General features: G+C 38.7%; 1 protein-coding gene across 8 annotated transcripts in view; it reads right to left on the reverse strand.

The window, feature by feature from the left end:
• RGS7 (regulator of G protein signaling 7) overlaps nucleotides 1-27226 on the reverse strand; it is a 522489-nt gene that overhangs the window by 251290 nt on the left and 243973 nt on the right. For 7 of the 8 annotated variants that reach the window (XM_021682684.2, XM_044916417.1, XM_021682686.1 and 4 more), the window contains exon 2: nucleotides 20933-21029. In XM_021682684.2, the coding sequence (XP_021538359.1) occupies nucleotides 20933-21029 (97 nt within the window). Of the gene's footprint in view, nucleotides 1-20932; nucleotides 21030-24537; nucleotides 24568-27226 lie in introns of those variants that run through there. The other variant, XM_021682685.2, reaches the window with a different exon arrangement.

Consider the following 27226-nt stretch of genomic DNA (forward strand, 5'->3'; position numbering starts at 1 on the left):
CACCCATTTTTTCCTTCTCTCCCGCCTGTTTTCCTTGTCCTTGTGGATTAATACCTTTTAAACATTCCTTTATTGCCACTTTTGTGGGTTTGAGGAAGAATAGAAGATAAGTTCTACTGGCCAGTCTTCCATGTATAATAAGAAACTCCCAGTTCAACTGGGTGGAGTATGCCTTCTGATATTTGGGTCACCCATGCATTTCACAGTGCCTGACTAGAGAAGGTGCTCAATGAGAACTATCACTAAACAGGCAGCTGTGGAGGACAAATGTATACTTTGACTGCAAAGTTAGATAGACTGGTTTGGTTTCACAAATATTTTCTGAGCACATATTCCATGCCAGGACCATGGACACCAGACATGAAGGCAAACAAAACATGACTCTTGCCTCCTGTGATCCATATTGTGGTGAAACCCCCTTGGAAAGTTTCAAAATTTCGAAGTCTGCAAAATTAGTGTGAACAAGAGTATGCATCACTCAGGCTTGTTCCTAGTGTTGGTTTCTAGCATCTGGGAGGAAGAGAAAGCTGCAGAAACCTGATTACAGTCAGATAATTTCAAAGTTAATGGACAATACCCAATGGGATTGAATTATCCTTTATAAATGCCATCTTTCTTCTTTGAATCCCCTGCAACTGGAAAATCAAGGGCGGCCAAAGACCTCAATGACAGAAGCAGATGATTAGTTGTCTTTGTATCTTAGCTTGTTTTAAGAGGGGAAAAAAAAATGGTGCTTTATTTTGGTGTTTCAACCTAAATGGGAAAAAATGCCACTTTAAAAGGAAATTTTCACCCAAAGGGAAAAAAAAATACCTGAGTTTGGTGCCAGATACAATGAACCTCTGGGAAACAGATGAGATGTGAGGACAATTACGAGGAACGTATTATTCTGGGCTGATGACCAGAAGAACAGGTTAAGCTAACTTAAGTAAAGTGGGAATTTACTGGCTCGGTAGCTGAAAAGTTTTAGGAACCACTGGCTCCAGGTGCTTAAAAGTTGTTGTCAGAGGCAAATGGCTCCACTCTCTTCTGCACTAGCTTCTCTTTCAGACATTTTTCACTTTCAGGTTTACATCTGCCGGCTTAGCAACATGCAGGAACAGAGAGTCTTTTCTAGCAAAAGCACCAGCCATGAGTCTCTCATTTCCTAAGGCTGAGTACGTTTGCCCCCTCACCCTTGATCCGGGGATTAGGTTGTTCCAGTCATACCACATGGACCGAGAGTGTGGCAAGGTAGTTACCCAGAGGAAATCCAAATCAATGGTGCCAAGAAAAGGAGGGATGGCTTTTGAGCCATCAAATATGATAGCTACTAGTTGGTGTAAGATAACACTGGCCTTGGAGTTTTAGCTGCATCACCATTTTCAAAAACTCTTTTAAGTTCTTAAACAAGCCAGATCACCTAGCACTGGGGGCTGGTTCTGAGTTCAGCTATTTTTGGATTATTTACTGATCTTCCACCTCATTTGCCCCCATCAACCATTAACATCCCTCTCTTGCTAAAAGGCCACCTGACCAGAAAGGTTAAGAGAAACATTCAGTAACCTCTAGAGAAAGGGTAGAATACTTATTTTTAGCTTTCTGGTATTTGATCATAAATGCTTTCCACCTGGAATGACTTCAGTGAGATTTGTACATCTGAAGGTTGCCAAAAAGAGAAGGGGAAAAAGTCAAATATTAAAGGAAACCTTGCTCTCATCCAAAAGAGGAAGATTCCTTAAGTTTCTAAAGAAAATGTTAGTTCTATTTTTAACTCCCTTTTTAGGTTTTCTAAGGCTTAGGCTAAGAGGAAAAATAGGTCTGGTAGCAAAAAGCTTTAAAAACCAAAGGTTTTATACCCAGGGCTTGTTAACCCTATATTAACAAGTCCTTGATAAAGGGGAGAACATGAGAAGACAGGTTTTCCATGTGCAATCCAGTCCTCTCTAACCTCAGTATCATCCAGATATGGGTCCTGGAAAATTTCTCAAAGGGAATTTGTTCTGAGAGAGAAAGATCACTAAAAGCACATGATCTCATGAAGACAGATGTGCAGGCCATGAAAATTGTCCTTTTAAAAAAGAGCTACTAAATTAGTTTGTCACCTTAAGATAGCCATCTATGAGTGAGAGTGGTCAAGAGGCCAATGATTCTTTGCATCAAATTTTTGTTAGGCTTCCTTGCAAACATTTTAAATCATCAGTACAACTCCTTTGAATGCATCTTCTAAGTTGACTCTTGGAATGGCACATCCATCACCAAACTCTGCTCCAAATTCACTTGAAGTTGGCAGTTTTAGGTTTCAACTTACAGTGACTTCACACGCAAAGCCATCCCAAGATTATACTGCTCATGCGGCAGCCCACTTGGAGGACCCACAGGGGGGGATCCATAGCTACTGTGATGTGTGGGATAGATGGTTCCATTTGATTCAGGTGTGATGCTGCTCAGACTGAGTCTCTTCTAGGACCCTCTCCATTTGCTTCCGCATCTCTCTCCTCATCTTTGATGAGTCTTTTGCTGACCGTCCCAGCCCTTCTTGATGGCTCCCCTCCACTCTGAACCCCGAGGCACAAACAATTCAGTGTTTAACAATATACCATTTTACATTCCTCCCTAATTATTTCAAATGTGAAATTTTGCTCTCACAGGAATTTTTGTATGGCTGTGATAAATACTTTCTGGTTTGATACCTTACTGAGCCATCTCTGAGCAGACAATCTGAAGCTCCATCCATAGGCATTCTCACTACATGTTTAGGTTTGGATGATTATTAAAGTTTAAATTCCCAGTACTAGTATGAGGTGGGAATGATTTGCTTACATCACAATAATTAGACCAAAAATCACATTAAAGTGATCTTTGGGCTTAATTTAGTGTCTATTTAGTTTGAGTGTGAGTGTCCAGTTTTTGTTTAAAGCAAGAACATTTTGTCCCTCATCTGTGCTGCACTTAATGGCCAACTGATTTTTATTTATGTCCTGGTAATTCTTTGCACATTAGGTACTTTCACATGGGAATTCAGCACTCTGCAATAAACACTGGGGACAATTTTGCTCAGCGAGGAACTCCAATACCGCAAAAGAAAGGCCATAGTTTTAAAAACTGTCATTTTTGTTCACATGGTAAAATTTGACCTTGTGTAAATCATTCCCCAGATCTCCAGCTAAAGAGAGAAGGTCATGCTCTAAGTGCATCCCACAGCACAGGCTAGAGACAAAGTTAAAAGCCCAACCCCATAACTTTCCTCTTCTGACTCTCCCTGGTTCCAGCAAACCCTCTTGAATCAAAGCTGCTCTCCTTTCTCAATAGAGTCATTGGGCACAGGGAAAAAAAATGGGGTTGGCACGGAAAAATAATTTTGTACATAATTTCTGAAGAAGAAATTGAAAAAATAAACAACTCCCCTAAAATATTTCATTGTAACTTAATGTGGCAAAGGGGAATTAGGACAAAAATCTTATATTTACACAGAAAGCACAGCCGTTTCCCTGGAAACGGGCGGAGCAGTTATGCAAATGATAGGAGTCAGTAGAAATCTGACCCAAAGAATAAATGAAAGAGACAAAAACTGCTCACAAGGATGGATACACATATGTTCTGTGGTGATCAGTGATCAGAACAAGTTTGAAAACTGTATAATGGGGGCACCTGGGTGGCTCAGTCGTTAAGTGTCTGCCTTCGGCTCAGGTCATGATCTCAGGGTCCTGGGATCGAGTCCCACCTCGGGCTCCCTGCTCAGCGGGAGGCCTGCTTCTCCCTCTCTCACTCCCCCTGCTTGTGTTCCCTCTCTTGCTGTGTCTCTCTCTGTCAAATAAATAAATAAAATCTTTAAAAAAAAAAAAGAAAACTGTATAACGTAATACTCGTGGCTACTGTGGAAGGTGGATGGGCCAAGATCTGACCCAGGTTCTGGGCACAGTCGGTACTTTGTTCCTGTGTCTGCTCCCTCCGTCCGTCTGTGCAGGGGGGGAGGAGGAAGGGAAGGCGAAAAGGAGAGGGTCCAGTGCTTCTGGTACAGCGATGGGTTCCTAGGGACGTTTACACAAGCACAGTTCCTTCGTTAGCCCTGCAGCCACAGTTCTGTTCATTTTGTTCTGTTTCTTCGCACAACACCGGACTTCCTCAGCACAGGTCGGCATGTTTTTCTTCTCCCTCACTGACTGCTCCTGTCGCCTAAATAACCAGGGCACTTTCTTACCGAATAAAGCACCAGTGTCCTGAGGCGAACAAACTGATACTTGCAATCAAGTCTCAAAACCAAAAAAAAAAAAAAAAAAGCCATTTGATTACTACTCATGTCACCTTACCTTGAGAAATCTCTTACTGGACTGATTTCTCTATAAAGAAAGAGACATTTTCCAAGCTGAATGCAGAATGAAATAAGGAAGGATAAATAATTCAAATTATTTTAGGGAATCAGACTATGATATATATAATATCTAGCTATATGTTATATAATATGTATATTATATACATCATCATAATATACATGATATATATTATAATGATACATACAGATATAGACACATTATTAAATTAACCTAGATTCAAATGTCAGCTCTCCTGCTTACTAGTGGTATTACTGGGGCAAGTTATTTACCTGCTCTTTTACTTATCTTTGTAGGACACTGATATATAAAAATAATACATCTAAAAAGTTAATATTTACTGAGTGCCAAGTACATTGTAAGCACTCAATAAATGTTAGTAGTTGCTGATAGTTGTTTTGAACCAGATTCATATTCATATATATATCAGAACCAGAACTATCATTTAACATACAATGTTCTCTGAAACAGGAGAAATAGGCATAAAATCCAGGTCTCTTTCCTACCAATCTATACTCTTTCCACTATTCCACACAGGCTTTGAAGAATATTTACATTTGAATATGGGAATGTCCAATGTTCTAAAAACTCACTTTAAACGAAATAATAAAATTTAAATTGAGAGTGTTTTGGACTCTGGAGAAATTTGGAAATTGTGTTCAATTTCCTGATTCTCCATCTTGAAACCCATCTAAGCTAGTAATAGACAGCAGAGCAGAGTTGCCATCTTTCCAGTGCTCCCCACTGAGATAAAATCATCATACAGTGCTGGGTGCCAACAGAGCAAATAATTAGACTGAGTGCTCTTTCCACTGCCAATGAATCGAGAAGTGAAATTTGTTGTGAATGTACTTGAATGCCCAGGACATCCGCTGTCCTATGAGAAGTCGTTAACATTTGCTGAGTGTCTTCTATGTACCAGGCACTGAGTACTATGTAGGATACAAACTGAAATGAAAGATTATTCTTGTTCTCCGGATGCTTTCAGCCTCTAGTAAGAATCACATCACATGCCCATTGAGGATAAAATGTCAGGTAAAATAAATTCCGTGAAGAAGAACGCGGTGTTAGAAAAATCCACTGGTACGAATGATCAATGCAGGCTGGCCTGAGGATGGCAGGGGATGGGAGAGAGTAAGGATGAGACAGCTCTCTATCCCAGAATTCTGGGGGGAGAGAATTTAGAGCCATTTTACATCTGTTCTGAGAGAGAGAGATGAAGTGGAAAAACCAGATGGTGTTACCAGGATAAAAAGACAGCACAAAACAGTAGACGAAAGATGCACCTTGAACACATGTAGTAATTCATTATTTCACAAAACACATCCACACTACCAATTCAGTCATCAAGATTTATTCACACTTGGGGATAATGAAGACTTTAGTGTCATCCTAACTAAACGTCTAACTCTAGGGTTAATTTGGATCTCCTCTCAAAAGAAAGCAATGTTAACGGATTAATTCGAAGAAGTGAAGCTCTTCTTTAATAGGTTTTTCTTTAGCAACCTATCATTTCTAGGATTTTAGAAAATAATGCACCAAGGAATGAAACTAAGTTTTTCAGGTTTGTTGACTTAAAGACAAGACGACATTTGTGAGAAATAATTTCCAGAGTAGATTACTATAAAATGAAAATTTAATATATCCGCGTCAGTGAAATCTCCCAAGATAAATTTGCAAAACTGCCTGTGACTTTCACTATTTTATTCTTTCAGTAATTGTCCACATGGCACAACCCACTGAGTGTTGACATTATAATAACACAGAAGTTAGTTAAGAAAGTAAAAATGTGATTTATTTAAGGAAGAAAATCAATATAAATAGGTAATAATCTTAAATTCAAAGGATAAGATATGAAAAGAGCTATTAACAAAACTTTATGTCCCCAGAAGATTTCACTCTGATACGTATAGTTATTTGTTGTGAGGAATAAAAGATAGGACACATTCAAGAGTATGGAAAGCTATAAGGCATCTTGAGAATGTGGAGAATGACTATTATTTGATGAAACTAACAGGACTTAAACTAATAGCTTTTTAAGCACCTGCTTGAAAAGCCTTGGGCCAGATGCTACAGAGCATCCAATATAGGTAATTCCTTGGTCTTGCAACAGATTAGCTACCTAGTAGGGAGGAGAATTCCAAATATGGGCCTAAACCAAGCTGCTGGAAGGGGTAATAAAAAGCATAATAATAAAATAATAACTACAGTAATGTTTCCATTTATTTTTCATTTTCTATGTGTCACATGCAGAAATAATGAGTTTCCCAGTAACACCGACATCCAAAAAAAAAAAAAAATGCCTAAATACCCCTTCTTTTTTTTTTTTTCATCTCTTGTACATTATTATGTCTAGTTATCTAACTCTTTTTGAACTATTTACATTTTAAACACAGGACCAGTAACAAGTTCTACCTTTTAGTTACTTAGGCCATATAAATTCTTACTATCTCTTTCATTTAAGAGCTGCCTTTTAAGGGATGTCCTTTTACTGAATCTTTTCAAACTCTGTTGAAACTCAACCTTGAGGTTGGATTAATGGCATGAAATGGTCTAAACTCTGAGGAGCTCATATTCATTTGGTTTTGAATATGGGTAGGACAGTTTCCTCTTTCTGTCTAATTTCCTCCCCTTTTTTATATTAAACACCTTAATCAAAACTGCATGTGGTCTCCCTCATCAAAGGAGTACACTGGAGCAGTGACTTCAGGAGATTTGACTATTGGTGGCCCTCTGGCTCCTTTCATGGGTCTCAATTGCAGTGGTGAACTTGTCTTCCTAAAGATTGATTTTGTGTTGCTTCTTAAAAAGGTATTACTTTCTTTGTGGCTAAATCTTATCTGTATTGATAACTTTCAGGGCCTTCACATATCCCAGTGTTCTCATCTTTGAATTTCTTTTTTGGCTTGAATTTTCACTTTTTAATACAATTTGGCATCATCTGTAAATCTGAAGAGTCTAGATGCCTATAAAGATAACATTTAAATGCTAAGATAAAATTCAGCACCAGCTGGGAGTCCCCAGACTTCCACAACATAGTTTGTTCACGACCACATGATGTTTTCTTCCTTTTCTATTGTCCCTTAACCATGCCAAAATAGTCCCAACATTGCCATGCACAGTCCTTTTTTTTTTTGGTAGAAATGTAGTGATGATTTTTGGAAACTCTAAATAAAGTATATCACTTGCTCCTTTCGTGACATCTAAAAAAGAAGTTACAGTATCAGGGAGGCTCAATATTTCCTCATAGAATGTTTGCCCATTCAGTCTGTACTTAACCAGGAATGCTGTCAGATTCCCAGGGAGGTATAGGAGAACTAGAGGTGCTATCTCTAGGGTGCTCCTTAAGAATAGAAATCCAGTATTCTGTAGGCACATGGGTATTTGTCCAGTAAATTATGCATTTTGGCCCACTGTTAATGATTTAGTCTTGAGGTCTGTTCAGAATCTTAAGTAGAGAAATCCATCTCCAGAGATTTATTTACAGCTCTTGGTCATACAGCAATAAAATGGGTCAGTTGTGTTAGAAAGAGGCTTTCCTCTAAGGAGGACATCATAGGGAGAAGCTATGGTATTCTGAGAAAAAGATAAGGCAATAGAACTATTCCAGACAACGAACATGGTTGGCAGTCAGAGAGAAGTCTTACGTGTAGACTTTGACAGACACACTTTTGTATTTGGACAGAGATTCCCCACCCTGGGATGGAGTTATTTGGAGGATAAAATCAACTCCAATCACAATTATATTCACTTAAAATATAAAATAGCAAAATCAGATGTTCAGAAAGCCCAACAGGGAAGCAGAACCACTATCTTCACGTTACCTGGAAAGAAAAGCAGTTCCTGGTCCTACTCGACATGTCTATTCAAAAAGCTAAAGCCAAAACCAAAGCGTTTAGATATTCCTCAATTTGTAATGTCTCTTCTAGCATTCTGGTGAAAATAAGTTAAGTAAAAGCTTGCCTTTCATCTTGGTCATATTAAATTGATCCAACATATACTAAAATAAATCATTTCTCTACAAATACAGCGAGAGCCCAAAAAATGTCTAACCTTATCATTCCCCAGTAGTACTGAGTTATTAGAAAAATAATTATCTAGAATATATGTCAGAGAGTCCAAACTGCTGAGATTAGAATTCTTTACTATTTCTAATCACTTACTGGTGCTATTTTATAATAAGGAAAGAGTGACAACCAAGAGGGGGTGAAGAATCTTTCACCGCAAAGATAATTTAAATAAGTAGTTGATTATGTGACAGCTCAGCTTCTCCTCTTGTTCCCCAGCTTGGTTGACTATGTAGTTACTATGTGCCAGTTACTTTGTCACTTTGTCAGAGAGGTGTGGCAAGAAGATGACAAAGAAAGGATGGGTTTTTTTCAAATGTTCATGTTCAGATTTGCAGATCTAGTTAGCATTTCTTGTTTTCTCCAAGAATTTTTTTTTTTCAGAACTAAACTTTAAGAACTGCCAATATTTTTAGAGTACTTTTTTCTTCTTTATTTACCACTCATAAATTTCCCCTCTGCATTCTTGAATTTTCTCTGGGATATCATAAAAAAATATTATAAGCATAATTTCTGCCAACATATTTTAGAATTATTTTCAAAATCAATCTCTTTCTGAATTTCTGTACACCCCAACAGTAGTAAGCTGTCAGTTTCGGAAAGGAGCATCTTAGACCCTTAGAAGCATCTTATAATTACCTAGATAGCCTTACAGGATCCACAGAAAAACATTCCAGATTACTCATTCTTATTGTCTTTAAATTGACTCCAGATATAAGCAGGGTTGGGTTAAGTCATATAAGGCATCTTGAAAGCTGTTCTCAAAAAAATTGAGATGCAAAATATGTACTTATTAAAACTCGCATTAACCTAATCCATATGATCAAACTTGCTCTTTTTTCTTCTCACCTCTGCAGCTATCCACATGACAAGTTTAAACCTACATAGATTGTGCCTCCATGACACTAATAAACATGCATATGACCCTTAGAGGAATAAAGGAAAAGAGGGAGGACATATTTAAATTATTACATTGAAAGGCAACTTGTTTTTTTTTTAAGATTTTTTTATTTATTCATTTATTTTAGAGAGAGAGAGCATGGGCAAGCAGGGCAGGGGAGTGGGGAAAAGGAGGGAGAGAGAGAGAGAATCTGAAACAGACTCCATGCTGAGCGCAGAGCCCAACACGGGGCTCAATCTCACGACCCTCCGATCATGACCTGAGCCAAAACCAAGAGTCAGATGCTTAACTGATTGAGCCACCCAGGTACCCCAAAGGCAACTTGATTTTTAAGCACACATATACTGCCTAGTTTTCATATACATGACTGAAAACAGCAAGGCATCACAGAGAACTGTGTATATTGTTAGATAATCAAAATAATAATAAAACATAAGTGGTTCCATATCCAGTGACATAAAATACCACAGTTTCTATTTCTGTGCAATTGGAGTAACTCAACATATCACTTCCTTTGATATCAAGCATGTTGAGAGGAAGAGTAGGACAGAGAGAGAAAAAAAAAATGGTCAGAATGAATTCCAGGAAATTAAAATGCTTTTCTGAGCCTTAAGGCTTGACACCAACAGAATATTATTTAGCGCTGGAAAAGAAGGAAATCTCGACTTCCACTGACAATATGCATGGACCTGGAGAACATTATGCTAAGTGAAATAAACCAGACACAAAAGAACAAATACATGATGCCATGAATATGAGGAATCTAAACTGGCCAAACTCCTAGAAGCAGAGGAGGCAGTAGAACAGTCCTTGTCAAGGACTTGGGGATAATTCCGTGAAGAAGAACGCGGTGTTAGGAAAATATGAACAGTCCTTGTCAAGGACTGGGGAAAGGGAGAAATGGAGAGGTACTAGTTGAAGGGTACAAAGTTTCAGTTACGCACGATGAGTAAGTCCTAGAGACCACAGTGCCTAAACTTAATAATATTTTATTGTATACTTTAAAATCTGCTAAGAGGGTAGCTCTTATGTTAAATGTTCTCATCACTCCCAAATAAATAAATAAATAAATAAATAAATAAATAAATAAATAAGGTGGGAGGAAACTTTAGGATGTGATGGATATGTTTATGGCATAGATTCACCGGTTTATACTTATCTCCAAAGTCATCAAGTTGTATACATTAAATATGTATAGCTTTCTGATGTTAATAACGCCTATACATAAAGTAGCTTAAAACTAAAAAAAGACCTGAGGCCAGCCAAACCCACACAACATAAGGACTATTAGACAACTCTTTTGACCACAAATTTTGGTCTTGCCAGTTGGTGGTAAGTCATTTATATGAGAGCACGTTAACTGTGACCAATTCAGATGACGAATGGAATTAAGTTGCAAAAGGATAGCAAAGAGATTCAAGCCCTTCACTATCAACATGCTTGTGATGGGGAACCTTCTCAAGCTAATAAAAGTCAAAAGATAGAAATATACGAAATGCAGGAATGGCTGACCAGAACTCCCTCTTAATTTCTACCATTTTCTCCTCTATTTATAGTGCTTGGTGATTTAGAATAGGCACCAGCATTTTTGGCACCTGAGAATTTGTTCAGTAAGTTCAATCTTCAAATATGTTAAATAACCTGCTTTAATAGGAGTATTTTTATTTGATAGCTGCCAAAAGGCAGTCCTGCAAGACTTTTCTGATCTCAGTGAGCTGCTTCACAGGCATGGTCTAATTCAAGTTTAATGAAAACCTATACCATTTACAAAACTTGAGAAGAGAATTCTGGCTTATTTCCTGCTACAGAAAATAACATTGCAAACCCAGTAATTTCACAGTCAACTGATTGAAGGAAATGCAACTCATCCAATAGGTAAAGGCTTATTTCACCATGATCTAGAATAACTGAAATGCTGAATGTCCAGAATATGAGAACATCCAAATGCCCTAAAGAATCATGGAGTATCATGATAAGAAATACATTTCTTTTTCAGCTAGGTTAATCTGCAGGGAGTAGGGTGGTGGTGGTGGATATTTCTAGAGATATTACCTGAGGTTTGGCCAAGCGTTGGTTTTATGCTTATCTATCATAAACACAGTGATGGCTTCACCCCACAATCTTCCATAGTGCATAGACCATCATCCATTTTGAATAAAGCAGATTAATAGAGAGTATAGACTTCATGTGCTGATTGATTCTCAGAGAAAACCACTGGAGTCTCTATTCCCTGAGTGTTAGATTTCCAAACAGAATAGTGTGATTCCCAGTCACTTAAATGAGGACTTTATGGTTCACCTTGAGCCCATCTTCCTTGCTGCTCCAAGTGAACTGAGTCAACAGTCCTGCAGGCCAGGACTTGAAGGGCAAGCATATATGAGCCACATATTCTGTTCACCCGCCAAAGTGCTTCTGTTCCACATAGGTCCATCTTTGGTCCTCTGATTTTCTCCTTCCGTGCAAAACTCCAAAAGAGATCTCATCTACTCTGCTTCTCACTAACAATCCACCCAGACTAGATCTCATCTACTTGTTGTATTACTAAATACCCATGAATTCCAGATACATATATTCAACAGCTGGACGTTTCACATGGTTGTTCTGTGAGGATCTGAAACTCAAGATGTTCAAAACTTGCCATCAGTTCTCCATCATCTCCATGAAAATAGAGAGGGAAAGAGAATTCCTGTGTTTACCAGTTCATTTGTAAAAGGTATCATTGTGCATTCATTGTCAGGTCCTAAGTATGGGTGTCTTTATTGCCAGTGCCTTCTTTATTAACCTACCCGGCCTCTCACTAGTCTCAACCCACACCCCACCCCCCACCGGCCCCATCCTGAATCCTGCTACTGAAATAATGAAGTCCCTTCTAAGTCCTTAAAGTTTCTTATGCATCTGATTTCTTCTTCAATTCCACTGGCCCTGTCGTAAGCTTTGCCCCAGATTTTAGCCTCAGCTGCCATCCTCGTCTCCCTCTCTACAAACTGATATTTTTACTCCCTACATTTTCCCCAGAGAAACTGCCATTAAAAAAAGTTGGTGATCCCATTTCCCTGCTTAAAAATCACCAATTGCCCCTCACTCTTTACAGGATAAAAGTCTGATTCTTCAAGATTCTTACTACTGCTTTCAGTTCTAACTTCCCCTCTAAACTCCATATGCCTCATCCTGTGTCAAGGTCACTGCAATTTGTGAAGTTCTCTGAGTTTACAGGACCCTTTCACACCTTGAATTTTTGAACAACTGCTCCCCTTTTGTCTGGCTAACTCTGATTCATCCTTTACAATGAATCTCAGATGTCACCTTCTCCAAGAAATGCCTCTGACCCCAAGAGCATGGGTTAGACTTCACACACTCCTCAGCACTCTGGGTGTATCCTATCATGAAAATTATTTCACCTTAATTGTCTCCTCACTAGAGAGTGGTCTCCTCAAGGGCAGAGACAATGTCTTACTTACATCTCTGTATCTCCAGGCCTGGCAAAATGTTCACAACACAGGAGACTCCTGAGGCATGTGTAATATATTATTAAAAAATAGAAATCTACAGAACCTGAGATACAGCCAGCTCTAGATACCCACTTCAAAACACCATGGAATTAATTCCCAGGTTCTTGTTCATGTGATTTACATTATAAATAAAGATAACACCATTAGATTCCAGAGAAAAATTTCTTTTTACACAATTTAAAGGCCAAAAACATTGAGACAAGGTTTTTAAAAATCCAAATAGTCTATGTGTGTTGATGAAGCCACACAATAGTGTAACTTCTTTCACAATCCATATAAATGCAAATATTTCCTCTAAAATTACAATTATTAGTTACCCACTTAACAAATATTTAATGAACACTGTTTTTGGTGCAGGGGTTACAAAACTGAGCATCTGGAACCTTCTTGTGGTTTACAGTATTGTCTTGAAGATAGACATTAATCAAATACTACCACTAATGAGTTTATAGACTATAAATTGGAATAAAGTACTCCAAAAGAAAGTAATGTCATTTTATGAGGGTACATAAGAAAGGAAACTGGCCTGGACCTAAAATGAATAGGTCTAAACTGAGCAAACGGGGAAAGAAGAAATGTTCCAAAAAACAGAAGAAAAAGCCTACCAGTGGAAAGCCCCCAAGGCAAGAGGGAGCAGGGTGAAGTGTAAGAGATGACAAGTGGCCCCTGAGGCTAGAACCAAGGAAGCAAGAAAGAGTTCTCTGTGAGACCAGGTCTGACTGGCAGGTTGGGGATAAACTGGGTTGCTGTCAGGAATCTGGTTCAAGATTTTATCTTAATTCTAAAATGAGAAAGGATTTAAATGGATCAGAATTGTAACTTGAAAAGACCAGTGTGGCTGCCCCGTAGAGAAAGAAAGGATAAGGTGCAGAGTGGATGTGGAGACCAGTTAGGAATCAAGGTGATAATTCAGGTGGGTGGAGGTGACAGTGTGGACTACAGCAATGCAAGAGCAGAGGGCAAAAAGCCAGCAGATCTGATGACGGCTTAGCATAAAAAGTTCACAAGACTTGTTGATGAAACAGCACCCTGAGTTCTCTGAATCACAGAATGTAGGCGGGAGTGAAACTTGGATATCATTACGTGTAACCTCCGTATTCTTTTTTTTTTTTTTAAGATTTTTATTTATTTATTTGAGAGAGAGAATGAGACAGAGAGAGAGAGCATGAGAGGGGGGAGGGTCAGAGGGAGAAGCAGACTCCCTGCTGAGCAGGGAGTCCGTTGCGGGACTCGATTCCGGGACTCCAGGATCATGACCTGAGCGGAAGGCAGTCCCTTAACCAACTGAGCCACCCAGGCGCCCGTGTAACCTCCGTATTCTAGAGGTGAAGACAGCACAGCCATTTCCTCCAGGTCATGAAGTCCTCAGAAGTAAAACACAAAAGCCCAGGTCTTTTTGTCAAGTGCTCCAGAGTGAGGACATGTTGGGAGACAAATGTAAGGGTCCCTAGTACTCAGAATCCTACAGATTCTGATACGTGCTCATTCGTCATGTTGAAAGGACACAGGTTCCAGCAAAGGAAAGAACTTACGGGGGGCAACCCACAGTGCTAGCAAAATGGAAGCGGATCTTGGTTTGAATATTAGCAAGCTGTGCAAAATTGGGCTAAAATCTTGAACACTCTAACCCCCCCATTTCTTTCTCTATGAAACAGAGATAAACAATAATTACCTTGAAGTGTTGTAAGGCATAAAACTAATAAACTAATAGCCATTAACCATACAGGAGGCTCTCAAATTACTAATATTTTCGTCTAAAGTAGAAAGAAATGTTTTCTTCCATTATCTATCTGATATATAATATAAAATTAATATAACATATAATATAAAATGTAATATATAATACATAATTATCTAATATAAAACTAATTGTTATTGTTAATTGTTATATATAATACATAAGTAGTTGCTATTTTAATATATAGAATCAAAATAACAAACACTTATAAAAGAAAACTATTACTATTAAAAAGAAAACTCCAATGTTTGATTCAAACTCTTTTTTTTTTTTTAGATTTTATTTATTTATTTATTTGAGAGAGAGAGTGAGAAACAGCATGAGAGGGGAGAGGGTCAGAGGAAGAAGCAGGCTCCCTGCCGAGCCGGGAGCCCAATGTGGGACTCGATCCCAAGACTCCGGGATCATGACCTGAGCCGAAGGCAGTCACTTAACCAACTGAGCCACCAAGGTGCTCCTGATTCAAACTTTTAAAACATTAAATATTAAAGAAACAATTATTTATTTCATCAGGACTTAAAGCCTATTTACTTTATGTTTATTAGACTCTTAAACTCTATAAATGTCCATGATTGTGAATCAACAAAAAATCTACATCCAAATAATATTTGTTATTATAATGTAATGTATTTTCCAGAAATAAAGCACCAAAAAAAAAGCCCTATTTCAACATCTTGTTCTTGAGCAACTGAAAAACTGCATTGTCAGTTTTAGTTCATTCAAATACGCATGTAGCCAAGGTAAATGGTATAGTAGTAAATACTATCAAAGATGGACCAAATGCCAAGAAAAATGCAAAATTAGTCATTTCCTCTTATTCACAAACTTGTGCCCCATCTGGATTTGGATCTATAGTCTGCTTCCATTCAGAGTTTAAACACAAAAGATTTGTGGCTGATACGAGTGTCATAGTTTGCTTTCCCAAAGATTTTCAGGCGAGAGATAAATAAACATTGTAAGTTACAGGATATGAATTCTAGGGCAATAGTTAACCTCATAGGAATAAGGCTTATGAGATTCATTCAGAGAAAATCCTCAGCAAAATCTGCAAATATTATATTTTTAGCTTTATAGTTATTTTTTCCAATTTGAAGACACAGTTGTATAAAAATTGCATGAGCACTTTTATTATACTCTTATGCTATAATATTTGAGCTTCATCTTTCATATTGTGATGGAGAGCTTCAGTTCAAAGGCAAGACATAACCCCACTTGAATGGTGAGGATTCTGGGCAAAACAACTCCTAAGTATACAGACACTTCTCAGATACTTCTGGATTTATTTCTTATCTACCTTCAAAACATGACTTAAAGCAATTTACAATATTAATCCCTCCCATTCTCTCTGTTCCACACACACAAATATACCCCAGATTGAAACAACAACAGCAATAAAAGACAGACAAAAAAACAATTAGAAGAAAAAAAGAAAGTAATACATCAGTGAGGAGTCAGGTGAGAAAGTACTAATAAAATGTTCAATTTAGCAAATGAGCTTCCTAGAAACTAGGAAAAGGAAAATACAGGTTACACATTTCTTACTGTTTTTTAAAAAAGGGAAAAAAGTCAAAGACACAATTTTCTTAGTATTTATTATAGAAGAAGTATATGCCATGGGTCCTCTCATAAGCAATTTAATGAACCTGATGTAAATGTCCTCGATTTATATTTTGCAAAAGTTAACAAAGTAATATGTAACTAATCATTTCTCTGCCTACTTTAAAGGCTTCTATATCATTATACCCAAGCCTCATAAAGGTATTTCTTTTGGCAATCAAGGACATGTAGTTAGGGTTCTTGGTTGAAGATCCAATTATAAAATGAAGGCAGTTAAGCAGTTTTGCTCCCACAACTGATTTTTTTAACCCCTGTGAAGAGAACTCACCTCGGTTGATTGTACTTACTTGAACACTGAGCACCAACATATAGGCAATATGTCTATTTCCCACTAATATTAAAATATTAGCCCTCAAAACCCAGTATAGTAGATAAAACAGTGGGTATTTGATCACTGTTTGTTGAACTGAAATAAAAATCCTAAAGAAAAATATAGTTATTGGGCCTCCAAGACTAGAAGATACCAATCCTATATATACATATTTTTTCAGCTTAGAAATACTGATTCCCTGGTTACAGTTCATTCCTAAATATCTGCAGTTTGGAAATTTGGGCTCCTAAGAACCCGACTGAATCTGTTTCAGATGCAGGAAAAGTCTGAAACAGAAAAGGGAAGTGAAGCACACAGCAAAACAAAAGGTAGAGGTTTTATGGCGTGTGTGTGGCAGGGGGGATGTGCAATACCATAGGAAGTGTGTGAGGTTGCAGCATTGTGTCCCAGAAGACTGGGACAAGGGCTGCAAAGCCACCAAACCCAGGACTTTCTGCCTCATCTTCTCGGCTTCTTTTCTCCCATTGCTCTCAATCTGCAGACAGGTTTGCTTTGCTTTTCTCTGCACCTGCCATTATCCAGTCCTCAGCTTTATGTCATCTCAGTGCCGGACACACACACACACTGAATGGAAGTTTTGGAAACTCAACAGAAGAATCCCAGGAAAGAGAACTGACAGGCCAGGCTCTGGTCAGCATTTGCCACTGAGCTCATCCTCTAAACGGGAGGGGTCCAGGCACATGCCACCATCAGAACTGCCCAAGCTACTTCTGCAGGTGAGAAGGTAATTTGGGGGAGAAACAATGTGATCGGATCCACCCCAAAATATGTCCTACCCCACAGTTCAAGGATCAGCATGGGGGATTCATTCAAAGACTTTTCCCCTGATCTCGGCACCACAGAAACCAGGAGGCCGAAATTAACCGTTCTAAGACCTAAATAATTAAAAAAAAGCTTGGATGTTTAGCTGGAAGAAATGCGTTTATCAGGAGGGGGTAAAACAAAGAAACAAAAACCCAAAAGCCCAAATCACAGTTATATTATCTGTGTAATAAGATTCTTTGGCATGATCGGGGTCTGGATCTCAGATGTTGTGAGAGGATAGGACTGCATGATCACTTTCTCAACATAGTCTCACCAGGGGCAGGTGGGGCATCACTTGGCCATCATGACATGTATATTATGCATAGGTGCAGTCAGGTGTCACTGGATAGTGCCCATCCCTCCACATGGCTGTTAACATCCAACAATCTGAGATGCTCAGGAGGTTCTTGGGTGGGGAGTAAAGGAACTAGATTCTTCTTCCTAATCCCTCCTCCTTCCCACAAGCAAAACAAACACAACAGCAAATAACATTTAATGGCCTGGGATAGCCTTGATTGAGGCCAGATTGTAGAAAATAAAAAATTTTAAAAAACAACAACAATAATAATAATAATAATCAGAGCCCTTGAAAGCCCTAGAAAGATCAGCACAAGCAAGTTGGCCACTGCACCCAGTGCCCTGGGTAAAACACAGGTGTTGACCTGGAACCCAGTCCAGCCCTGCTGCCCTATTCTTAGGCTTTAGTGTTAAAATTGGGGTTCTGATTTAGTGGGTCTGAAGTGGGCCCACATATTATGTTTCTAATAGATTTCCAGATGCGGCTGATACGACTGGTCCATAGACCATATTTTGAGCACCAAGACTTCATTGGAGCATCAGTGGGTAACCGGAAAGAGCTGGATTCACCATACTAGAGACCCTTTTCCCCTGTGAACAGTCCACAACAAGACAGACTCCCGACAATCACACCACCCTCCTCTCACACATGACATCACTCATTCATCACAACTGGTTTCTGGTTCTGCTAAGGGGCGTGACGTTAGCAGATCCATTATTTTTTTAGGACATGAGGCACGCCTGGGGGGAGATGGAGAGACTGAGAGGCAAGAGAGCAAGCAGCAGGTGGTAAGTGGGACCACAAAAGAACACAGGGATTAACCCCAAATCACTGTAAGAAATATCAGGGGAGGAAAATTACTACAAAAGACCAAAAACTGCTAGTGAAGTAGACGGGGCTTCAGACCATTATAATTTGGGAATATTACGACAAAGAGGTTGGTTAATACTATTATGTCAATGAAATCTACAGCAAAACAGATAATTAAACCTATGAGGCAGGGCTCATGAAAGTTTCTAGGAAACACAGAATGATAATTAGAAACTTATTACATTAATATGAAACTGTCATTGATAATTGTCTCTACGTACTACCATTGTTGTTTTATGTTAATGAACATTAAAACAAGCCTCATTGTTCATTCTCTGTCTATATGTCCAATCTTACCTTTTAATTAAGATCTTAATATTGTCAATCAAACGTTCTTCCAGGAGGATGCTACGTCGGAACTGTATGAAATTTTACGGAACTGTATGGAAAATGTATGAGATATTGCTACTTGAAGAACTCAACCAAAAATTTTAGATTTACCATGAGAGCAGATAACTCAAACTTGCAGCCCGGCTTAATCTGAGGAGCTAAACTCTTTTTGTTCAGCCATTTTTGTTTATGGATATTGTCATTAAAAATTCCTGAACTGCCACGCCTTCACACAGGCCATGCACTGCTGACCTGAACACAGTTCCCAGGGCAGACAGGTGGGTAACTCACAGCATTTATCTGCCTGGATTCTGACTGCATTTCAGTTTGCAACCTCTGCGTTAGAGTATCTAAGGAGCTAAGTTCTCTCACTGGTCATCAAAATAGGAGTAATTTTCATATTTGTGTTTAGATACAAAGTTAACTCTCTACGTCGCTGACTCCAAGGAACTTACTATTTCCTAGGGGATATGGGACATTATACAAAAATATCTGTAAGACAAAGTAGGCCATAATAACTGCTATTAGAGAAGCAAAAAACAAGTTTTTTTGAGAGCACAGAGAATGAAGGCTCAGGATAGTTTTCTCTGAAGAGCTCTCTGAACTAGCTGTTAAAGAATGGACAGAATGTCATAGTCGAAATGACCTGAAAGTCAGGAAGTGAGTCAGTGAGAAGGGCAAAGATGGAGTAAAAAAGCCCCAGATGCGAGAAAATACAGGCCATCATCTGAGAAGAGCAAGAAACTGGAACAAAGTGGGCATGAAAGGAAGTAACAGGAAAAAGAGGGCGTATTTTGGGAGGACATTTGGCAGCGTTTTTCTGGTCCTTGTTCTCTCTCCCATTCATCAAAGAGCAATGCAGCCACCAAGCACCAACATCTGGGCCTGCCTGCTTGTACTGTGGTCCTAATTCGTACCCTCTCACCGAGGCTGAAGGCCTGCTGACCACCGCTCTTCTTTCGACTCTTGTTCACGAGGAAGCACCACGAACACTTGCTCAGGAACCCCATCAAACACCTCCTCCACAGGCTCCGCCCAGCCTCCTCACCCTGCCGACTCGCTGTGAAGGCTCTGTCTGATTCTGCTTCTTCTCCATGCCACGCTAGCCCAGGCCCAGCATGCCTAAGTCCCACAGCTTGGGCATCCCCAGTCTCAGGGAGCTGGAGCACAGATTTCTAACTTATCACCACCATTGTCTCTAGAGTTTCTCCAGTCACTTCCAATCAAACTGTGGGGTTTCCCTATTTCTGCTAATGATTCCTTAGTTTCACAGTCACCCAATTAAAAAACAAAACCAAACCCCATTGGGTTATGTCCTCTTATAGCCTATATGCCCAGTTATTTAAAAGATGCTCATGTTTTCCCCTCTATCCCAGATAATCAGAATGTTGGCACCCAAACTATTCTACACAGGACTTGGACCTACCATGGTGACAATGGCCCTCACTGAACACCAATTTGCCCTGAGCACCTTCATCATAATGCATTCTGCGAGAGCATGAAGGATCTCCATATTCTCCATACATAAGAATTAGACTCTTGGGTTGACTTTCAAAGACCCTCATCCTCCGACCCAAGTCTGTCTGTTCCAGCCTCTCTGCACATCTCTGTCTCTACACATCCTTACCCTGGTCACCCCCAGTTCTGCACACACAGCTGGTGGTCTTGAAGTGGATTGGACTCCTTACTTTGCAAACTCAGTTCATCACTGCTGTTCAGGAACACCTTCCTGACTGATGCTCTTCACCCTCCTAATTTTTTTTTTAAGTAGGGCTTAAACACATGACCCTGAGATCAAGACCTGAGCTGAGACCAAAGTCGGATGCTTAACCCACTGAGCCACCCAGGCACCCGTCATCCTCCTAATTTTTATATATAACCTATTCCACATTGTTTCATACATCTTTAAGATCATCTTCTGTTATTTCACATTGTTCATTATGTCTTTGAAACTGACCCAGAGTAAAGTAAGGTCATGATTTTTGCTTTTTTGTTTTGTTTTACTATCACTCCAAGGGTCCAACATGATGTGGAACATGGCATGGGTATTTCATTAGAGTTAGAGAGAGAGTTTCAATACTGAGTGGCTAGAATTGATTTTAAATGGTTATGTCGAAGGTGCTGGAGAAAACAGTGCTGCACCGAATGCACACTTACCAGAGAAGACGCTAGGTATCTTGGAAAGAAAGCTTTTGACAGTACGAATAGGAATTCCGTTTTTTTCATCTTGCATGCGTGCTATGACATCTTCCATCTAAATAACAATAACAAAATAATTAAAACCTTTTAAAAGTTGCACTTTTTTCAGAAAAATCAGTTCTTTAACAACTTTTTATACCAATCTTGCCCAACCAAGTGTAATGTCATATCCTTGCCTTTCTACACTTTGTCACATTAATATTTTTAGTTTGGTTAAAAGATGATGGAGAAAACAGTAACATACACACACACTCATGATAAAATGAATGTAGCATTCTAGCTTTCTGCCCATTTGGTGAATTCTGCTGTATCTGTTTCAATCTGGTTAGTACACTCTCTTTTGCTTTTGAAAAGTTTTCAGTTTTAAAGAACTATACAAAGCCTAATGTGGAATTTAGATCTGAATAACATTCACTCAGATCATAATCCCTGCGTGTTTATACCTGGGGTGCTCATATACACACAAACACACGGAAGTTGTATTATGGAGCTCAACATCGATTCACTCATTTACTCATTCCACAAACAGCTACTGATCACCGACTACAGACCAGACTTGCCCATGGGCACTGTGGATATGAAAACGAATATAATACAGTTGCTGTCCTCAAAAGAAGTCACAGTCAATATTGAAAACAATGGTAAAATTTGAGTAAGGTTTGTAGTGTATCCAATAGTGCTGTACCAATATCAATCTCCTGGTTTTGGTAATTTTGCTAGGATTCTAGAAGATGTTTACGTTACGGGAAGCTGTGTAAGGGCATCCGGGAATTCTCTGAACTATTTTTGCATCTTTTCTGTAAGTTTAAAATTATTCCAAAAAAAAGTTAACGAAATCACAGTCTAAACTTTCTATCAGTGAATTACCAAATTCCCATCAACACAGATTCAGAATGGTTTTCAACTAAGAAATCTCACTTGCCTGGATAAGTATTTTCAGATGTATTCACATGAGAAACTGTTTACCAGAAACTGGAGATGTGGGGAGAATGGGTTTCTGAGTCAGATAGGTCTGCATGGGACTCTGCTCTTCTTGTGACCATCCGTGTTTACTTCTGAGCAAGGTACGCAACCTCCCTAAGGCCACTTCCTCATCTTTAAGTGGTGATAATAATATTTACAGTAACTCCTTCACAATGTTTGAAGGGTAGGGCTGGGGCTGGGTGGGGGGTAAAGTATTTTAAGGTTAAATGATACAACATATATAAAGCAGCATACATAGACAATAAACCTTGGACTTCAAATGTCCACACACACACATACCCCCAATGCTTAGGGATGTTTATTCCCCACTCCTCATGTTTTTGGGTTTTTTTGTTTTGTTTTTTGGTTTTTATGTAGAGGGAGCACCACTGATTGTCTCACTCCCCTGCCTCTTTCTGCCCCTCACACCTGCCACTCCAGGGAAACTAGGCTGACTTATCAGGTGGAAGAGTTGGGAATGAGAAATCAGAATTGGTCATGGGCCCATCCTCCTTCCATGGAGAAGCCCACGTCCAATTCTGCTGGTGTGATAGGCCTGCCCTAGTGAGTGAGTACAACTGATCAGGATTGAGTTTCAGGATTAAAGTTTATGTTTGTGCAAACATTCTTCGATAATAGCTTTATCAGCAATTCAGGTGATACTATGACCCCTTTCTGCCTTACGCTTTGGTTGTAATTCTCAGCTGGTTTGGAATTCAGAAAAAGAAGGTTTTTTGTTTTTTTTTATTGGCCCTCCAAAGATCCCAATAATAGCTAAATCTTTTCATGTAATAAACACATCTTCTCTAAGTATAGAAACATGAAAATAGTCCTACTTTTCTGACTTTTTGTTTTGTTACTCTTTGCCCTTCATTCACCTGACACAGTGTCCAGGAATGAAGAAAAGCTGCTTGGCCTTGTCTAGAGGCAGCCTGCAGACTCTTGGATTATGAGTTTAACAGTTTAAACCAAGTCAGATTAGACAAATGGGGAAACCTCTCTGATGCCCCTTCATACCTCCACATCCCAGGATGTGGCAGCAATCACCTCTGGTTGGGACTCAGTTAAGGTTTGTTGCTATGAGTAGAGAGAGGCATTTTCTCTGCAGTGCCACCCCTTCTCAGTTCATTGGATCCCGAAGGAATGAGATCAGGAACCTGGGAACTGAGAGGGAGCTTTGTGGTTGTATTTTAAAAGTTTTAATCTTTCTGAGTCATAATTTCCATAATAGAAAAAAAGATAAACTCCCATGTAAAAAGAGGATTTGTGTTCTAAACTGGAAATGTGATCACTGAAATGTAGTCAGGTGTTTTTATCTTTATTTAGGTATGATTTATCTGTGAACATTACCATGGCCTAGAGTGAGCAAAGAACAAATAAAACAACAAAACAAAAACAAAAGCAAAGACAAAGACAAAAACGATCTGGTTTCTAAAAGTTGAAATCAGTCCCAAAGGCCACATATAAAAACACATCCTTGGGGTGCGTGGGTGGCACAGTTGGTTAGGCATCCGACTCTTGGTTTTGGCTCGGGTTGTGATCTCACGGTTATGGTATCGAGCCCCGCATTGAGCTACATGCTCAGAGCAGTCTGTTTGGGACTCTTTCTCCCTCTCCTTCTGCCCCTCCCAATTCTTCTCTCTCTCAAATAAATAAATCTTTAAAAAATATAAATACATACATACATATATACAAACACATCCATCTTACTTAATGAAGTTTCCTTACACATTCACTTGGAGTCTATTTATTTTTATATTAAGCATGGTTTTAACACACTTGATTGTCTGCTTTCCCACTATTTGCAATAGCAAATCGGGTGAGAAAGAGAATGTTAATAGCAGACAAACTAATAGAGCAAGAGAGATGAGACACTATACAAAGTAACACCAATAAATACTAAACTTTTGGGGACAATTTAAATTTAAGGCCAAAGGACTCAGAGATCTCAAACATCCCAAAGAGGATGTTTACACATACACACATCTATTGACCGATCAATCTATTATCTGTCATTTTCATCAGTATGCCACTGAGTTGTAAAGAGTTAGTTTTCACTCTCATAAGCCCATTTCTAGGGTGAGGAAAATTTCAGCTTGGGATGACAGAACACTGAGCTATGAACAGGACAGCTGGCCATGGCTGGTCACTGAGACTCTCTCTGAGTCCTACTTTCTTCACCCTCCAAGTAAGAAGTTAGAGGCATGTGACTGGTAAGATTTCTTCTAGCTACAAAATTACTTAAGTCTGGAAATAATCATCAGCGTTCAGAACCGGGTAAGTCTCCTCACTTACATCAAAGAGCTGGTTCCCTATAGACAAATAGATGAGCCCGTTAAATTGATCAGGACCTTTTATAAATTGCTTCCAACTGTTGGCACCTTTTAATATCAATGCAAATAGCAACGTGATTAAGAACACGCACTGAGGCCAGTCAAATCTAAGTTTGAATCCTGGCTGTGCTACCTGCAAATTTTATGAACAGGTAACACACTTTAAAAACTCTGAGACTCAGTTTTCTCATCTGTAAAATGGAGACAATAGCATTACACATCTCATCAGGGCTGAGGATTGATGAAACAATGCTAATAAATGTTTACCCATAATGCTGCCATTATTGTCATCATCGTCATCATCTTTGTCCTTATCAACATGAGTTTCTTCCCTCATCACTGTATAAGGAACCCCCAAGCCCTTTTTCTTTCTTTGACAATCCAGCTGACAAAGACAGCTGTGGTTAAATGCCACATATTTATTAGAAGCAACCAACTGTCAATCATGAAGTAGACAGAGATACCCATGGACAAGCTCTCTCTTAGATTTCTTATAGAAGACTGGCTTTGAAGAGGATTTGATTAGAAGAAACGTCAGGAAGAATGTTTATGCACATAAGCAAAGACTATGTAAGCTATGGAAAGATAATATTGAGAAGAAAGGGAGAAATGAGATTGCATTCATTTTTTACAAAGTGAAAATATCTCTGCTGTCGTATTTTCTTGATGAATTTGCCTCTTGAAGTTTAGAGGGTCAAAAAATTGAATTGAGATTGAGTACTCTTTGCAAAAGTAATTATTTTCCCTATGCAAACTAATCCTCTATGTGTGTAAAGAGTAAAACAATGGTCTCTTGCAAAGTAGTTTTGAGAATATCAAAACTTGTTCAAAAACTTTTTTATACCTCAATTACAAAATCTTTCACATTTAATTATTATCTAATAACTGTCTGTTCTCCCTTCGATGTGAACTTCTTGAAAAAAGAAATCTCACCTTACTCATTTTTGTATTGCTAATACATAAAGTGCCTGGCCCATAGGAAGGTTCAAAAAAAAGGGGGGAATGCATTGAATTTTCGTTTATAGCACATGTTGATTTTTCTGAGACGCAAAGGAAAAGTGCAAGTTAAATTGTTTGAGATGCTTGAGATGTTGAAAATGGTTGTTTTTTGTTTTGTTTTTTGTTTTGTTTTTTACCTTTTATCTAACATTTGTTGGAAAAAACAGGCTGGGTCAGAAATACTGGAACAGAAGAGCTTAATGTACAATAAACTAAAATATTATTATTATTTTTGTTCCATTTCATGCGGGGATTCTTCAGCTTGTTTATTAGAGGAATTTTTTCCTTCAAAACATAAGGGTAAATCAGAGGCTGTTTATGAGGCTGTCTTCCTATTCATAGATGTGAGACTCAAGTTCACTGCCATGCGTAAGCTGTTGAGATGAAAGGCGCTGTTGAACTCCAACACACTGCTCTTTTTCCGGGAATTCATAATTAGCCTTTCCTTTGGAATAGTTTAGATGTCATTTCAATGCTTGTGATTTATTTCAAATACTGCTCAGGTTAAACAGTGCCCGCCCTCACACTTGGTGGGATGAAAGAGAAAGTGGATTATGCAGGTACATCCTTGAGGAGCATTACTAATTATTCAAAAGGGGTCTGCCAGACAGGGGACTCCCACATAGCTACGAAAACAAATATCGCTGCCTTGAAACCTTTCCAGTTTCGTAATGTTCTAAACAATGATGGGAGTTTAATTAAATTTACTTGTAGCTATATTTGCCAGAACTTTATCATAATATCAGGACGACTGATTTCATTAAACCAGAAGCTGAATGCAGAGACACCCTGACTGTAGGCGAAACATGTGCATGAAAAAAAAGCTAAAACATTCCATACGCTGTAGTTCTGAAAGAGAAATAATCAATCAAAATCTCAAAGGAAGTTTTCCAACTTCTTATCGTAATCCACCATTAAGCACAAGCATTTGGAAATATAAATGGGCATACTGAATGGATTTTTTCCTATGTGCACATACTTTCAAATTATTGTGTGCTGCCATCATTTTAAGTGCTGGATATGAGAAGAAACCATGAGTCAAGAGGTTCTCAGATATCTTAAGACAATTAGGTGGTGGCAGGTATTACATAATTTAAACCTGTCTATAATTCTTTTGCCTTCAAGAAGCCTTGCTAAAGAAGCATATGATTTGCACTTCTGAATTCAGTGGTGACAGCCAGAAAGCAGAGTCAGCCCCTAATGAAAGTTAAATATGAATAATGAGATTAAAATTTGCAACCCAAACTGTTTTCTGCTACAATAATTCAATTAAAGCTGCTTCTAATTGGTATGATTTTCCCTCATGTTACAGTTGATGGTCGTCAGTATCTCAACTCAGAATTAATTACTTTTTCCTATGAAAAAGGGACAATTTTCATGAATAATTATGACTAAAAAATACACACATAAAATCTCGTTACATGTAAATCTGTCCTAGTTCATCTTGAATGTAGATTTATTTTTTCAAAAGCAGTAACTAATTGAAAAAGGTGGAGATTTTATGCTTTTGTAATTTTACAGAAATAAAGATTTTTTTCTTCTTTTTTTTAGAGGGGGAGGGGCAAAGGGAGAGAGAGAGAGAGAATCTCAAGCAGGCTCCACACCAGTGCAGAGCCTGACACCGACCGACACAGGGCTCCATCTCACAACTCTGAGATCATGATCTTAGCAGAAATCAAGAACTGGACCCTTAATGGACTGAGCCACCCAGGCACCCCGAGAAAGATTTTTTTCTGGTCTATGCATGTCATTTTCATTTGTTCTTAAATAAAGCAATTCTCTCATCAATGTCAAGGAATATAACCTCTATTTTGAATAAATTAATTAATTAAAAACTGTACTCATTAGATTTGTTAGGATTACTTGGGTTACAAGTGATAGAATTCTGACTTAAACAAGGAAATGGTTTGTAAGCATTGTGGGATGTTTTGTGCAACTCAAAGATCAGAATGTGAGT

The sequence above is a fragment of the Neomonachus schauinslandi genome, chromosome 6, assembly GCF_002201575.2.
Source record: "Neomonachus schauinslandi chromosome 6, ASM220157v2, whole genome shotgun sequence".
Classification (NCBI taxonomy): Eukaryota; Metazoa; Chordata; class Mammalia; order Carnivora; family Phocidae; genus Neomonachus; species Neomonachus schauinslandi.